The sequence below is a fragment of the Telopea speciosissima genome, chromosome 9 (assembly GCF_018873765.1).
Source record: "Telopea speciosissima isolate NSW1024214 ecotype Mountain lineage chromosome 9, Tspe_v1, whole genome shotgun sequence".
Taxonomy (NCBI): domain Eukaryota; kingdom Viridiplantae; phylum Streptophyta; class Magnoliopsida; order Proteales; family Proteaceae; genus Telopea; species Telopea speciosissima.
In genome coordinates, this window is record NC_057924.1 from 7,471,231 (window position 1) to 7,487,848 (window position 16,618).

At 37.0% G+C, this 16,618-nt stretch overlaps 1 protein-coding gene across 1 annotated transcript; it reads right to left on the reverse strand.

The window, feature by feature from the left end:
• Positions 1-1,151: 1,151 nt before the first annotated feature.
• Positions 1,152-12,308, reverse strand: LOC122640866 (dnaJ protein ERDJ7). The gene is made up of 10 exons (XM_043834128.1): positions 12,129-12,308; positions 11,947-12,009; positions 11,782-11,848; positions 8,373-8,432; positions 3,519-3,569; positions 3,314-3,394; positions 2,618-2,730; positions 2,220-2,337; positions 1,953-2,079; positions 1,152-1,454 (listed from the first exon to the last, which is right to left on the reverse strand). Exons 1-10 carry the CDS (start codon positions 12,239-12,241, stop codon positions 1,351-1,353), a joined length of 897 nt encoding a protein of 298 aa, XP_043690063.1. The 5' UTR covers positions 12,242-12,308; the 3' UTR covers positions 1,152-1,350.
• Between the last annotated feature and the right edge of the window lie 4,310 nt (positions 12,309-16,618).

Genomic DNA, 16,618 nt, shown 5'->3' on the forward strand with positions numbered 1-16,618 from the left:
TTTCCTTTCTGAAACTCTTTTTTCAAATAAATATTTGAAATATTATCCTAATACTTGATAATGTTGAGTTGGATTCAAAATACAACCAAATGATTTGTGGATATTATGTCTACAAATGGTAGTTTGCATTGCCTATCCAACATGGAAGCTATGGACAGCACACCTCATTGAATTACATGACAGGTGAGATAAAAAGATTGAATTTAAATCTGAAATTGACACATGTTCAAACTAAATCAATCCTTAAATATCCAATGGTCACAACTCACAAGTCACAACTGCCATGCCATCCCATCTTTCCACATAGCAAAACAAAGTATGCAATCTATATATTCTATGATTAAAAAAGAAGACGCAGTGGGGTGTCACTCCCAAGTGAAGGGGCATTCCAGGAAATTGCCACATCAAACTTATGCTTCATCTGATTGCAAGTAAACAGAAGGGAAGGGAAATTAATTTTTTCTTTTAATTTTTACTATATTTAATAATTACTTATCATATGTAATTTTATTTTACTTTTCAAATTCAAGGGATATGAAGTGAAATTTAATAACCAAATTTGAAATGATTTAGAGTTAGTGATATAGTCAAGTAAAGTAATAATTATAAGAATTTATTTCTAAGGTTTTATTTGACTTCACTTCCAATTCTTTATCCAGACTGAGCCTCTGGGAAGCATTGGGGGTGGTGAGGGGGGGGGGGGGGGAGCTTAAGGCTTTAGGTGTATGCATAAAGGAAGGACAAAAAGAGCAAGTGCTATCAATCTTCTCACCTTTTGGATTCAGATTCAAAAGGGATTTAAATCGTATTGAGAGGAAAGAAATTTAAGTTCCAACCTAACAACCCCAACAATACATCATTGCTGCAAATTCGTACTAAATCAATGCCAATTAAGAATCCTGGGTAGCACACCACCATGAAGTGAAATAGTAATATGAAGTGGATCTACAACTACTATTCCATTCTATTTGGGTTTTGGTTGTGCTTCAACTAGAGTTTGTTGCTTCCACTGACAGCAATCTTTGTGCTATGTGCAGACTACTAGCGCCGTGGCATGCTAATTCTAGTGCAGTATTCATAAAACAAAATATCAAGTTACAATGCAAACTAAAGCTGTAAAAACTCCACTACAACTGTGCGATACTCAATATTTTAATCGTTGAAGCACAAAATGGAAGCACTAGTTTAATACTCAATATTTCAATCATCGAAAAATTAGTTTAATTTGTCTACTTTAATTCACCAAAAATTATTTCTCATAGGAAAATTTTAAAATAAATAAAATGACAGAAAAGAGAATGTGGAAAGCAAGAAGAGAAGCAAGACTTCTGTCTCTCATTAAATAAATTCTTATCTCCTACGCTTTGAGTCTTTGCGCATCTCAACCATGTACTTCTCCATGTTTGGTTTCTCCCATAATCGTCTTTGAATAAGATCATCCCTTGTTGATTCATCTGGTAAAAGCCAATCCTTGAATTAGGCAGATGAAAAATGATAAAGGATCCAAGGCACAGTAGTACATATGAAGCACATGAGATTAACAGTCCACTATTAGAAGTCCCAAACCAACAGATTTACAATTTAATGAATTGCATGATGATCTGAGTATCATAAACCTAAGGTGAGTCTAGAAAGCTCAACAAGGTCTTAGTCAATCAAGGACCTTATATTAATCAGGAAATTAAAACAAGAACTGGATAGAGAGAAGTTAGTATCATCCAAATGGGAGACCCTACACCCTGTAAAAACGCTTCACATAAAAAGCTGTGCAATTCAACCCCCACACAAAAAAAATGACGATACTTGGGACATGTTTAAAACATGTCTTCACCAGAAAACTACAAACCGTCATCACACAGCTCATAAAGATTAAAGATTAGAAGTTTAAGCGAGAGAGAGAGAGGAAGAGAATCTTAAACTGGAATTGCAATAGACTGGGTTATAGGGAATACCGATATTTCTCCAAGCATCAAGTGGAATTCTGAGGCATCTTTGTGTCATGTAGCAGGCATCATCCCAACTATACGGAGCTCTTTTCACCTTGTATCTCCAGAACCAACAAATACTCCACAACAATAGCTGAATGGAGTAATAGAGATTAGGATTCCTCACATTCCATGCACAATATAAACATCTAAATTTTAACGTAGGCATATTTTTCAAAAGCTAATTACACCAATAGTTTCCATAATTCCAGCTTGATGAAAGAGTATTCTTACCTTGCCAATAGTGTAAGGAAGGAGTAGAAACTGGACAGCAAAAAGTTCCCACAAGGAGGGTTTTTCAGCTCCCTTTATCTGCAGATCAAGTTCTTTGCTGAGCTCCTCCTCCATGTTCCTGACATAAGCAAATGAGACCTAGTCTTATCTACAGCTGAAGAAAGAAAAAGAATGAGCCTGCAGCGAGGCAGACAAGATTGAATGGAAACAATAATAGCAGAGCACAGTGGAATTTTTAATGGACATAACTGCTTCATCAGTCAAAATGAATATTCAACTGATGGCCAAGATCAGTTAAAATGTTGTCATCTTGCAGTTTCTTTTAGAAAGAAGATTTGGACTATTCTTATTTTTTTCCCCTTTTCCCTTAACTAAATAGACATAAACTGAATGCATACTTGTCCCTCTGCTTCAGAGCCTTCTTCTTGTTTGTCATCCCTCCGCTGCGTTCAAGTTCCATGGCTCGTAGTCTATTCTTGTAAGCTGGCGTCTTCTTAACCATACTGATAGCCTGCAACATCAAGGAACAAATAAATTGCACAGTCCAACAAATTTGAATAATTCATATAAATAAAAATTAAGTGAAAAAAAATGTACGGCTTAGAGAGAGAGAAAGATTGAAATTTGGAAGAAAAGAAAATCAGAAGGCAATATCAAATGAATGATCTATATGACCAAGTAAAACTTCTATGGGAAACCATATCCACAGATCGGTCAAAAAAACCACACCTTGCCAATATATATATACTCGTAATAAATACAAGCAACCCAACTGCTAAGCATCGGATTGATGATCAACAAAATAGGATGCCTTTTAACAAAATTATGAGTATAAAATACAAAATAGGATGCCTTTAATAAAAAAATGATTCTAAATTAGAAAAAAAATTTGCCAAAGAATCCCTGAGGTCAGTGATATGCCCTGCCCAGTTCTACTGCTTGAATCAACCATGGAAGAAACAATATTACTACCACTTAGAAATCCAAAAATCATGAAACCAAATGAATAAAAGTACCCAAAACATATTTTGCCAACCAACTGTATTAGGTAAGAACATTGGATATATTGTTTTCTTATTAGATTATATTGGTACCTGTGTATACCTTGTCCACTGATTGAGATATTGAAATGCTGAGAGAACCAAAAGGAGGCCCACCAGGACAGCACGAGCATCCTGCAAGTAAAAAGGAAAGGAACCATTAATAGTTTTATCTTTCATTTGTATAGCTTCATCCATCTACTTTAGTGGGAAAAAAATTAGGAACATCAGAAGTAGAAGAAAAAAAAAAAGAACTGACCGTCTTGTGCCCATAATATGCCTGATAGTAGCGTGCCGTATTGTAAAATACCTAAAACAGGAAAACAAGTAAAGTAATGGTTACAGCATTATCACCCAACATTTAAAATTTCAATCTTGATGGCCTGGGCATTATGAATGTTTCCTGGAACTTTGAGTGTTTCAAAGGAATAAAGACTTTGAGGAATTATAAAATATAGGCAAAACCATCAAAAGGGCATGTTAACCTTTTTTATAAAACTACAGATAATTTAATATAAGCACAATTATGATTAAAAAGACCTGATCAGTACTTCTCCAAGAAGTACTCTGGAAAGGGAGGCCAGCCCAAGTCCAAGACCAGACCCACGGCCTAGCCTGGCCTGGTTCAGATCCAGCCCTTCCCAGCCAAATCGTGGACTCCTAGAGCAGTCAAAATTCTGGCCAGAAGATTCCATATCCTAGCAGATTCTCTTTGTGTCTTTTCATATTCCAAGGCAGCATTAAGTACCTTCCCATTATAATTTTTCAATATCTTGATTGTAGTTTTCAGTGTCTTGGGGAGAGATTTCCATGTCTAGGAATTGTTATCTATGTTTTGGGGAATTCAAAAGGGGTTTTAGAATTCTAACTGTTTCTTTAATGTTATTTTGCTGTACTCAAGACTTCCACCTCAACATAATGCAAATCCTGGCTGCTCTCAAACGCACCCACCAAATTTACAGCATCCAAAACTTTGTGAAAATCCTCTCTTTGAGAACTTACTTGCAAGAATCAAGTGTGCCTAGGTGAAACTCTTATGGCTGGGCAACTAGTGGGACTCTAGGCTGCCTCCTATCTATCTTCATCTTCAATTATCATCATCACCATCACCATCATCCTCATCATCTCCATCATCTATTTTCATCACACCATCGCAGGTATTTTATTTTAGATCCGGATAATATTCTCTACCAGAATCGGTCCTGACATGATAGCCTTTTAGGGTACACCAGTAACATTGATTTTTAACTGAAATAAGGCATTATATCATTGATTTCACTTCAGCTTCAAATATATAGGATTCTTGATTTTTATTCCACGTGCCAAAACCAGGGACATTCTGCTCAAAATTTTGAAGTTTCTCCGAAATTCTAGATCATATACTGACAACGGCCTAAATACCAATAGAACTGAGTCTTGGAGCCTGGAAACTCAATTCGATCAACCTCCCACAAGGTAGTACACTGGTGTTTGCTTCTAATTTAAACAATTAAACCATATGGTCTCAAGACCAATAAATATTAAACATGTATTTTTTCATCCCCAATTTCTGAATTTCATTCCTTTAATTTGGCATTGTATGAAGCCCCAAGTTTGTGGTATCCATAAGGTTTTAGGAAGCAGAGGAAAGATTGAAGAACTTGAAAAAGGTCTTCCTCTGGTGACGCTAATCATAGAACTGATGAGCAAACTTTAGGGCTGATTCAGATGGAACTTGATTATGAAATACAGATCCTTTAGTGATCCTCTTGAAGCAAGAAGGCCACAGCATGGATATGTTACAGTCCTTTCAGACAACAATCCTACCGTTGAACAAAATGTAGGGATGATTGGCTTGTTCTAGAATATTCTAATTCAAAATTGTTCTACATAGTTCAAAATCTCGCGAAATCTCGATCGAGACTTCGGAAATTTCGGATATTTCGAGCTGCTCGAAACGAAATGCTACTTCGACTCGAAAAAATACAATATCTCGAGTGAAATTCTCGAAATTTCGTGATATCTCGAGATTTTGGAGGATTTCGAATTTTTCGTCAAACCCCTTTATATAAAAGACCACATTTCGTCAGTCTCGGTCGAAACGAGACTTCAAAACAGCTCTGGTTTTTTGGTTTTTGCTCATTTCTTCTCCATTCTTCCACTTCCCATTTGAATCCTTGCCGCATCTACGCCGGAACCACTTGGAGAACACAAGATTCAAACTTCTTAGCACATCTATGAAGCCTTTCCACTATTCCAGGTAAAACCATATTCTCAAAATTGGTTTTTTTTAGGGAAATGCACGATCAATATGTTTGTTTGTGATGAAATAAATATATGTTAGACACCGGAAGCCGATCTACAACTTCACGGTGTCGAAAACACCATTTTGGGTGACTATTTTTCCAAAACACCATTTTGGGTGACTATTTTTGCAATTTGAACATTTAAATGTGTTTATATAGCTTAAAATAGGGTTTCCATGAAGTTTCAGGCCTTAACTTGGCCTAAAACCCACCGAAATGACCTACCGAAACATACCAGAAAAATACAATATTTCGGTCAGTCCGAAATACCGAAACAAAACGAGTTCTCAAACAATGGTTCTACTATGCTTTGCATTCCATAAGGAGCAGCAAAGTAGCTTTCTTTCTGGTGGAATTAGCATGTGTAGTAGAGTTCCTGCATCTAGCACTACTAGCTTTTGTGCTGGAGTAGCATTAGCATGTGCAGTAGTTTTCTTCCCACTAGTGATAGATGAGCAGAACCTAAAATTCATAGGCTCTTTAGTTAAAAGCTCAATGCCATGAACTGAACCATATACCCAATAAAAGATGAATAGTAAAACAGAATCAGTTTCATCACATACCCCTTAAGCACTTAGCTCTATGAAAGATTATAGTAAGAATACAACATAAGCCTTCAGCATGTTCGGGCCTTTTGATCCTGTTTCTGATCCCAATTCCCAAAAGAGGAAACTACTTCTTAGTGCACAAGAAGCTCTCTGCTCTAGCGGTCTAGCCTCCGAGGCATAGTTGTCATGGCGTCGCCATGGCGCCGCCATGGCGTCCTGGCGTTGGGAGAGGTGGCATATCGAGCTACGCCATGGTGGATGTCAATATATCGTTCGATATGGCTTCCATGGCGACGCCATGGCGTCGCCATGGACGCCATACCACGATATGTTGGCATATCGGTCGATATTTGTACATATAAAAGTTAGATTAAAATTTTTTTTTTTTAAACCATTTAATAGCTTAGATGCTTTGCTCCAAATCACATACACTAAAGAAAGACTATTGCTATCAAGCTTCAGTAAACAGGTTAGCCTATCATTTGATTTTTACTATTACTTTCAATTATTTGATAGGTTAATCTATATTTTCAATTTTTCATACTTTCATATACACTAATGGATATTAGTTACACTTTCATGAATTAAACCATAGTGGCATAGTATATTAGTAGTAGTGTAGTACACTTTCATGTTGATTTTTGATGTTATAGGACATATATTATAGCATACTAAATGACATTAAAAATACAGAAAATAAAAAATTAAACATGGTCGACATGCTCGCCATGGCAACGCCATGGCGGGCGACATGTCGATATATCGACGTGACACCCTTCCACCGACTTGGATCGCCGTGACGCCGTGACAACTATGCTCCGAGGAGGTAACTGGGAAAGAAATTTTTGACACGCGGTAAGCCATGACCAAGTGGTCACGGGTTCGAGTCTGGAAACAGCCTCTCTGCGAAAGCAGGGGTAAGGCTGCGTACATTATAACCCTCCCCAGACCCCGCAGTGGCGGGAGCCTTGTGCACTGGGTACGCCCTTTTTTATTTCCGGTAAGCCATCACCTGGCACCAAGGGCCTACCCAATTTTATTAAGGTTTGAAGATAGATTGTAAAACAATGACCATGATCGTTTTGGGTTAAGAAAGAAATCTTTCAAGCTAAAACTAGAACTTTTTGGAGAACCTAAGAAAAATTGACAATTATACATCCATGTTATAGTTGTCACGGCGTTTAGGCAACCAAAGGCGTTGGAGAGGGTCCAAAATTAAGGCGACACCAACAAGGCGTCCAAGGCGCCCGCCTAGGCGACGCCTTGACAACTATGATTTCCATGTACCAGTTTACTTTGGAATTTCATTTTCTTGGGGAATGAGATTTCAGCATGCCAACATGAATATGTGTGCACATTAGACACAACATCTAGTTCTACTTTGTAATTTGGAGCTGCCTAATGTGAACATGTAATCAACCCACCAAATCTAATGAGAAAAAGTGATTAAACTCATAATGGAGGGGAGAATCTTTCTCTCACTAAATGCATTGAGCAGCTTATAGTGAATCGGAAGGAAAAAATGATCAAGGAGGCAAAACATTCTAAATATGTCATGAAGGATTCAGGTTTTCACATTCCATCATTTCTTCAACATTAACATCAATATGGATGTACGGATTCCATGATCTAAAATTGAATATTGACTAGGTAAAGATAGTTAATTGATTAGTATGACTCATTGTGTAGTGAACACAGCTGATGCAAGTAAAGATATTTGTTCCACATAAATTTTTTGAAAAAAGTTAGAAACTAGTCTACAAATTCTACTTCACTAAGCCTCATCTTAAGTATTTGGAGTCCGCTAACGAATATTGCTCCACCATTACACTCCATTTTAGGTCACATTTGATGTTGTCCTCCTATTAATTGATCATCTTCAGCCTCACCCTTGTCTTTTTACTGCCTCCAAATTGCACCATAAATTTCTGATTCGTGCATTCAATGGACTTCATTGCACATGTCCTAATCACCTCAAGCGACTTTCTCACCTTATCACCTATTGGTACTTCTCCTAAGTTTCCTTGGAATTATATTCACTTTATTTTCCTCTTCCTACGCTTCCTGTTAAACCATCTCAACATCTTAATTTCAGTTACACTCTATAATATGTATGTGTCGCTTCTTTATTTCCTAGCATTCAACTCCATACAACATTGATTGGTTAATAGCAACTGCTACTGTTAATTTGATCAGAAAACACTCTGGAAGCTCCTCTCACTATACCCGCCATCCTCTGACTGCACCCAAAATCACATTAGATAAAGAGTGTAACTATACCTCCTCTGGATGTGCAATTGCATAATCATACTGCTCTCTAGTGGCTTCATCCTTTAGGATCTGCAAAGATAGATTCAGCTTCTTATTAAGTAAGAAAAGGAAAGGATGTCCAGTTGAATGGAAGCAAAAGCACTGCAAACAGGGCACTAAGAGGAAGAAACATCATTATACTAGTATAGACTATGAAAGAATTATAATCTCTTAGGCATATATCATCTAACATTGCAAGTAAAAATAAAAAACTTTTGTGGTATAAAGCAATCAATACATATCAAAGCTTAGTAACATTAATCATCAAAATATATTCAAAGGGTCCAAGCAAGGTCAAAAAATATAGCTAAAGAAGTTCTTGGCAAATCTAAAGGAATCTACAACATTCATCTAGGCAAACTTGTTGGTGGGATGACAAAGTTCAAGCAGCCATTAAGATTTAAGACTAAGAAATCTAGTTTTAAAACTTAACAAAGGACTAAGGATGAGGAGGATTTAAAACGGTATACATTTGCTAGAAATTAAGCTAACAAGATAACAGGAAAAGCAAGGACTAAGAAATATGAGGATCTCTATAACAATTTGAGCTCAAAAGAAGTGGAAAAAGATATCAGTAAACTAGCTAAAATGAAGGAAAGTAAGAGTAAAGATTTCAACCATATTAGATGCATTAAAAGTCAAGATGATAAAGTATTAACAAGTAATGGGGATAACAAAGAGAGATGGAAAAATTATTTCTACAACTTAATAAAAAAAGAGGAAAAAAGGCTGGGTATGTTACCGGTATACAGTAAGCTAGCACCCTATGTGTCTATCTCGCTCTTTCCTCCCTCTGAGGGGTAAGGGAGTCATTTCAAAGGGGGGAAGAGAGATATAGACACATAGGGTACTAGCTTACGGTATACCGCTATCATACCCATCCCTCTCCCTAAAAAAAATACAAGTAAAAATGATTTAGAAGGTTGTAATAACCATCAAGAATCCACAAATATTAGATATTCTATGAAAAATTAGGGCGTCTAAAGTAAAGGAAACTTTAAAGAAGATGAAAATAGGTAAAGCAATAGGTCCAAATAATATTCCAATATAGGTGCGGAAGAGCTTAGAAATCTGTTGAATAACTTGGTTCACAAAATTATTTAATAAGATTATGACCACAAGTAAAAAAGAAAACCTTTTCCCTTATCAATACAAGTGTTTCCCTTGATGTTTAGTAAAGGTGGATTAGGCCACAAAACATTAAAGAAGTAGATCGAAATTAGTACTTGATTTGGATATAGATCATGGAATCACCAAAAACTTGATCCAATAAACAAAATTATTCTTATAGGAAATCCTATGATATCCGCCATGTCACTTAAGAAAGAGGTAAAAAGGGCATACCCAATGCACAAGGCTCCCGCCACTGTGGGGTCTGGGGAGGATCATAATGTACGCAGCCTTACCCCTGCTTTCGCAGAGAGGCTGTTTCCAGACTCGAACCCAAAGCAACCTTACTATTGCACCAAGGCCCGCCCTCTTCTCACTTCAGAAAGAGGTAGAAGATGAAATTACTAAAAAGGTCCAATAATGTATTGTTTAAGAGATTTGGTGTATCCTATCACCAAATCTTTTAGCACCTACAATATTATTTTTTAATTCTTACTCTACTACTACTACCACTCCACTTCTATTATTATTGTTCCCAGTATACCAAAGGTTATAGTCGTTAATATCTTTAGCTTCTTTACCCTTCCATCTAGTCTCTTGTATACAAGCTATATTATTTCTTCTTCTTCTCATTACATCTAGTAATTCCAAACTCTTACCCGTTAAAGTTCCTATATTTTCTGATGCTAATCTAATTCTACGATTATGGACTATCTTCTTTACCTGCACTCGTGCATTTTCTTAGGAGACTAATGGAAAGGCATAGAGAATGTAAGAACTAAGAAGGATCTCAATATGATCTTTATTGACTTAGAAAAAAGCTTGCGATAGATTCCCTAAAGAGTTAATTTGGCAAGTATTAGAGAAGAAAAGTGTTTCGAGTAAATATGTGCATATAATTAAAGATATGTATAACGGTGTTATGACTAGCATAAGAACTGTGGCCTGTAGGGGCTGGGGTAGGGTAGTGAATTCCAATTACATTTGGATTACATCAAGGATCAGCTTTAAGCCATATTTGTTTGCACTAATCATAGACAAGCTAACAAGAGATATTCAAGATCAGATCCTTTAGTGTATGCTTTTTGTTGATGATATTGTTTTGGTGGATAAAACAAAAGCAGAGATAAATGCAAAGTTCGAATTATGAAGATCAACCTTAGAATCAAAAGGTTTTAAGATAAAAGTAAAATGAAAGCATAATATATGGTGTGTAACTTCAATAACAATAGGACTGAAAGGGAGGTGGTGAAAATTGATGATAGGGAGATACCACAAAGTGAAAATTTTAAATACCTAGGTTCAATCTTAAATAAAGAACAAGAAATCGAGAGTGATGTTCCACAAAGAATTAGAACAGGTTGGATAAAGTGGAGGGGAGCGTCCAAAGTGTTGTGTAATTGACGTATTCCTTTAAACCCAAAGGAAATTTTATAGGATAGCTATAGGACCAGCAATGATACATGAAGCTGAATGTTGGGCAGTCAAAAAACAACATACAAACAAACTTAGTATGGCTGAATAATCACCATGAATTGCAATTATATAACCATGTCAAAACCACAAGAAAGGATGACATTGAGTACATTAGACAGATATTTATTAACATGTTCTTGAATAACATGCAATTAAGAAATGAAATATTGTTCATATCATGTTCTACGAGAAACTTGATGTGTCCCTGGATCTGTGAAATTAAAGTTATGAGGACTATAGAAATATATGTTAAACATTTTGTAATCAAAAAAATCTTTACTACCAGAGTTCAGATGCCTCAAGGTAATGTTATGAATGTACAGAACATGAGACGGAGACTGTTTCAACTTAAACACAGATACACATTTTCAAAATATCAGGCAATATTGTATTGCTAAGTTGCAATCCAGTATCTCCACAAAGTTCCTTATTAATTGAGACCGAACATACAGAACAAGAGACAGACTGTCTTCAACTTAGACAGGGTTACATAGTTTGAAAATTAGACTTAGTATTTTATTACTAAGTTGCAATCCGGTGTCTACACGAAGTTCACAATAAATTGGGACCAATCTGATGAGACAATTATCAAATTCCAGACTAAAAAGAGCCAAAACTTTTAAAACAATCGTCAGATTGTAACTTTTTTTTTTCGCAAACAATTTTTGAAATGTAACTACTAATCCATCGTATGCCACGATAATGAGAAAAAATTGGCAATAAAGTAATTAAGTCAAGCAAGGACAAATCTAAATCAGCATGATTCAACATTGAGAAAGGAAAAGATTAGTACCTCGTAAGCATTGGCGACTTTAACAAATAGCTTTTTCGAGTCCGGATCGGAATTTTTATCCGGATGACTGAAAATAGAAACAAAATAGAGAGAAAAAATTAGGAGCTAAAGATCAAGATACATGCATGCAGATGCTGAAAATTAAACAACAAGTTCAGAACTTACTACTTCAAAGAGAGCTTGTAGTAAGCTTTCTTGATCTCTGATGCATTGGCGCTCTGAGAAACACTGGAGAAAACAGAGAAGAGAGAGTGACTTGACGTGAAATAACGTAAACAGAGGGTGGGGAAATACGCAGTATACGAAAAAATAGACGAGAGTGGGAAGAGAATTTGAGAGAGTTTAACCCTAATAGATCGTAACAGTCGTCCTCATCGCAGTAAATGGCCGAAGATGGAGGAATAAGAAGACAAACTAAGAGTACAGCGGTCGCAAACCAGCGAATCGCTGGTGGCGCCATCGTCGTCTCTGATCGTCGTTCCCGTCGTCGCTCAAAGAAAAAGGATTTTGGTTATTGTCTGTTGCAATGTTTTTAACGTTGTCCGGACTCCGAATCGAAGTGTGGGGCGCCCAGACACAGTGGGACGAAATGACCACCCTGCCCCAATGAAAAGCTGAAATTCCATCCCGAGATGCAAGCGCATTCTCATTCACTGCCGTGCACTCCCCCCCCCCCCCCCACCCACCCCCCCCCCCCACCCCACCCCACCCCAAGGTTTAAGCCTCCATTGATTCCCATCCGATTGGTCTAGAATCATGGTTTCAGGAATCGGTATTGGATCGTTGTATCGGCCATGATTGATATCGCTACTTGACTGATACAGATCTGCCAATATCGTGTGGATCTAATTGTTTTTTTTTATGAACAAATGGGTTTTTTATCTAGTATTGATCTGATACATATTAATATTGATACTGGTGGTTATCGATATCATGAACTGAATCCATGCCCAAAATCGATTAAAACCCTAAAAATTGGAATAAAAAAGAAAAAAACAAAGATTTCTCAAAATATACACTTTTTTGAGTTTTTAATTTAATTCAATAAATATAGGGATTTTACTTAAAGTGGTAAGATATATTGATTTTTTTTTTATAAATGTAAGTTTTATTGATTTTTTGCTAATTTATTGCCCGAAGAAAATATAAAAAAAATGAAGATCAAATATGAATAATGAGCAATTCAGAAAAGGGGTTGCAAGAATGGGCTCGAGCTCGAAATGTTGCACGAATCAATTGGAATCGGGCTTGAGTTCGGACTCTGGCGATTCTAATTTGAGGGCTTCACCCACGATCTGATTCCGATTACCTAAACTATGAGTCCAGCCCATGGGTTAGTCATGTTTCAAGTTACTTCTTCTTTCCACAAAAAAAAAAAAAAAAACAATTACTCTTTTTCTTGTGATCACAATGTACATTTTCTTCTCCCAGTGCAAACTCAGTCGAACCAAATTTTTAGTAAAAATTCGATCCCACCCTTCCCTGCTTAGGTGTCATGTTTGCTTCGTTCGAATCTAACCATGCCAAGTCTCATGATAAAGGAAAAACATACAAATGAAATTGTGCAATACAAGGTTAGCCATATGTTTGAAAAAAAATAAGGGAAATTTACACATACCACCCCTGAGGTTTGACGAAAGGATATTTTCACCCCCCAGTTTTGGAAAATTCGCTACCCCCTTGAGGTTTGCAAAAGGTAACAAATAGGTCCATTCCGTCAATTCATGACTAACATGTTAAAAAGTAGACTTGAACGACGGAATTGCCCTTGCCATTGGGGTTTCAAAATGAATTGACCGAAATGCCCTTATCACTATGGGGTTTCTAAAATGACTAGAACGATGAGGGATTTTAGGGTTTGAAATTGGGGAAAATCCCAAATCCTGCAACTCGTCTTCTTCCTCCCAAATCCTGCAACTCGTTCCCTTTATCGAGCCACACCGGAAGAGAGAAGGGGAAGAAATGGGAAGGGCCACCATTGTTGGAACGGATTGTTTAAGCTGCAACTTCTCCAAGCTCGGTTGGAGCACCTGCAACTTCTCCAACCTATGTTTGTGACCTGCAACTTCTCCTACTCTCCTACTGCGGTTCGACCTGCAACTTCTCCAACTTTGGTTCAACCAGCAACTCCAAGCTCTGTAAGTATTGCTTTTTTCTTCATCCATTCTCAATCGTTTCTGATATTGGAAAAACTGAAATAGCTTGTGCAATCGTATATGAGTTTTGAACTCCAAAATTGAAATATTTGTCCAACCCATGACCGTGAGTAAAGCTCACTGCTCGCTACTCACTAAAGCCCAAAAATGCTGTCCAAAATTGGATATAAACTATACAATTTTATGGTTCTGCTTGTGAAATATCTCTTACACATTGGCTGACTTTCTTCGCACCACATGGTGAGCAATTCTGGTCTTTGCACACTGATGAAGTTGGGTTGGCACTCACTAGTAATTTTCTTTGCAAGAAGGGTTTTACCACATCCACAAGGCCCACAGAAGAGAACTCTAAATGGAGAAATGCCAAACTTCTAAAACATATATGGATGCTTCACTGTGTATCGGACAATCTGTCAAGAATCACAAAGTAGTGATTCTTTTAGGTTGGCTACAAATAAGAAACTAAAAAAGATATGGGTTTCTATAGTATAATTACAGAGCAATGCTAAGGAGAATGTCCCTAGCTTCAATCTCTGCAGCAGGAAAGGGAGCTGTCCATGGTATTTCTAACAATTAAAGCCAATTTTTATCGTATATGGAATGCCAATTTTGGCTAAAGTATCATCAAACCGGATTCTTTACTGGATGATGGCAATTATAACTTTTTTATTGGATAGCAATAGGTTAATCTTGCAGATTACAGATGTAGGGAGTCCAATTTCCATCATTATTAATTGGATTTAATCTTGTTTAAAATATGGTTCAAGAGGGGGCCAAGCCAATAGAAGCTTCTTGTAGATTGGTGTAAAATGGCCTATCCTTGAAATTAGTGATTCTGATGATGGTTTGTGTACAAATGTTGAGGGCAATTGATTGGTAAGGAAAGACATGGGACCAATTGCGTGGGAGAGAGAGGGAGAGAGATGAAGTGGACCACATGAGAATGGGTGTATGAATAGTCTTCATCAGCATCATCATGGGTTCATTCATGTGAATTATTTTGTCTTGGATATGGTTCTACTTGCTTAATATGCTTTTGCATCCCTGTTCTCTGGTAATTCATTATCAGTTGTTCCTGGAATAGATCATTTGATTCCTTGATGGGACTATTATTAATGCTTAGATTCAATGTAATGTTTGCAGGTACAATATCTTATGATAGTGTCAATGAGAGCCATTCAGGGTACCTTAAGTTTGAGAACAAGCTGTGCTTCTGTAGGAAAAGAGCTGTTGTGAAGATCTCAAACTCAACAGATAACTCAAATAGGCTATATTATAACTGTGCAGACAAAAATAATGGTGGCTGCAACTTCTTCCAATGGTGTTGTACCATGAGTGAACCAGGTCAATGTAGCCTCACCAATGTTCCAGCTCCACATCCAGGTCCAACAAATACTATGGGTGTAATTAGTGTAGAAGAACAGCAGAGGATGGAGCAACAGAGGATGGAGCAACAGAAGGAGGAAGAATTCTGTAGGTTTAAGAATAGAGTGATTGAGTTGGAAAAGTCAAATGCTACAATGAAGATGTTTTGTCAAATGATGGTTGCTTTGTTTGTCTTGAACTTTGTTGTAATTGTTCTGAAAATATGATGGAGTGTATGGGGTATGGCACTTAATGTATGGAAAGGGGAGTTTCACCTAATGTATGGGAAGGGGATGCTTGGTAATTTGAATGAACAATTTGCTTTCAATGAATGCATTTGGAATTTTAGTGTATTGTATTTGGAATGTGATGGTATTTTGAATGTGAAAAATATATTGCGGGTCACTGCTTAAGTGTTGGAATTTTATGATTAGAGAGTATCTCAACAGACTACCTGCTCCATGACCTCTGCTATGATGGCTCATGTGGGTCAATGGGTCACTGCTCAAGCATTGGTAGCCATCTAAAGATATGACAAAGCATCACAGGGTACTATGTGAGGGTCTTTAGAGGCCATTAGCCCACATGAGCAGGGGCAACAACAGTAACATAGAGGAATTCTACCAGTGTTATTCACATATACAATAACTGAGCCTCTAATCCAATGCTCCTAAACATTTTGTGATTTAACCCATTAGTATTAGCATGATGGTTACATGATGATGGTAATTGGTTAACCCATTGCTATTACCATTATGGTTTACACACTGAGGGAGCTAGGAGACAGCATCATCAACATGAAGATATTTAGCTAAGTAGTGATCTGCAATGCTCAATGACCAAATTTTAGGATTAAAAATTAGATCATTCTCAAACCATTACATTGGTAATTGTTTTCCAAGCACATTGGTCCATACATCATAACAGCATTTGCATAATACCAAATGCTGATCCAAATCCAAGTCAAACCATTAAAAATCCAAGTGAAACTATTAAGTTACAATATGTTTTCCAAATAAATCCAATAGAACTTGCTGAATCATAAATCAAGCCATAGCCTCCACTTCAGCTCCAACACTGCAACTCCACTTCAGCTCCATAACACATCAGCTCCCTGAAATGATGCACATTCTTGAATTCTTGACCAACTCTAAATGTGACATTTTGGTCCCCACCCCCTACTCCATCACCCACATTATCCCCTTCTTTTGATTGACATTCAGGTATGTCATCATTACTGTTATCCTCTTTCTCCAACTCTTCTTCACTAACATCATCTTCACTACTGCTTTGACTCTCACTTATTTCATCTGACT

Excerpts from the sequence above, each read along its gene's own strand:
- LOC122640866 (XM_043834128.1), bottom strand. The coding sequence starts at position 12,241 with ATGGCGCCACCAGCGATTCGCTGGTTTGCGACCGCTGTACTCTTAGTT. Across the intron at positions 3,395-3,518 it reads CATATTATGGGCACAAGACG|GATGCTCGTGCTGTCCTGGT; the intron begins GTCAGTTCTTTT and ends TTTTACTTGCAG. Across the intron at positions 2,338-2,617 it reads GCTCTGAAGCAGAGGGACAA|GAACATGGAGGAGGAGCTCA; the intron begins GTATGCATTCAG and ends TGCTTATGTCAG.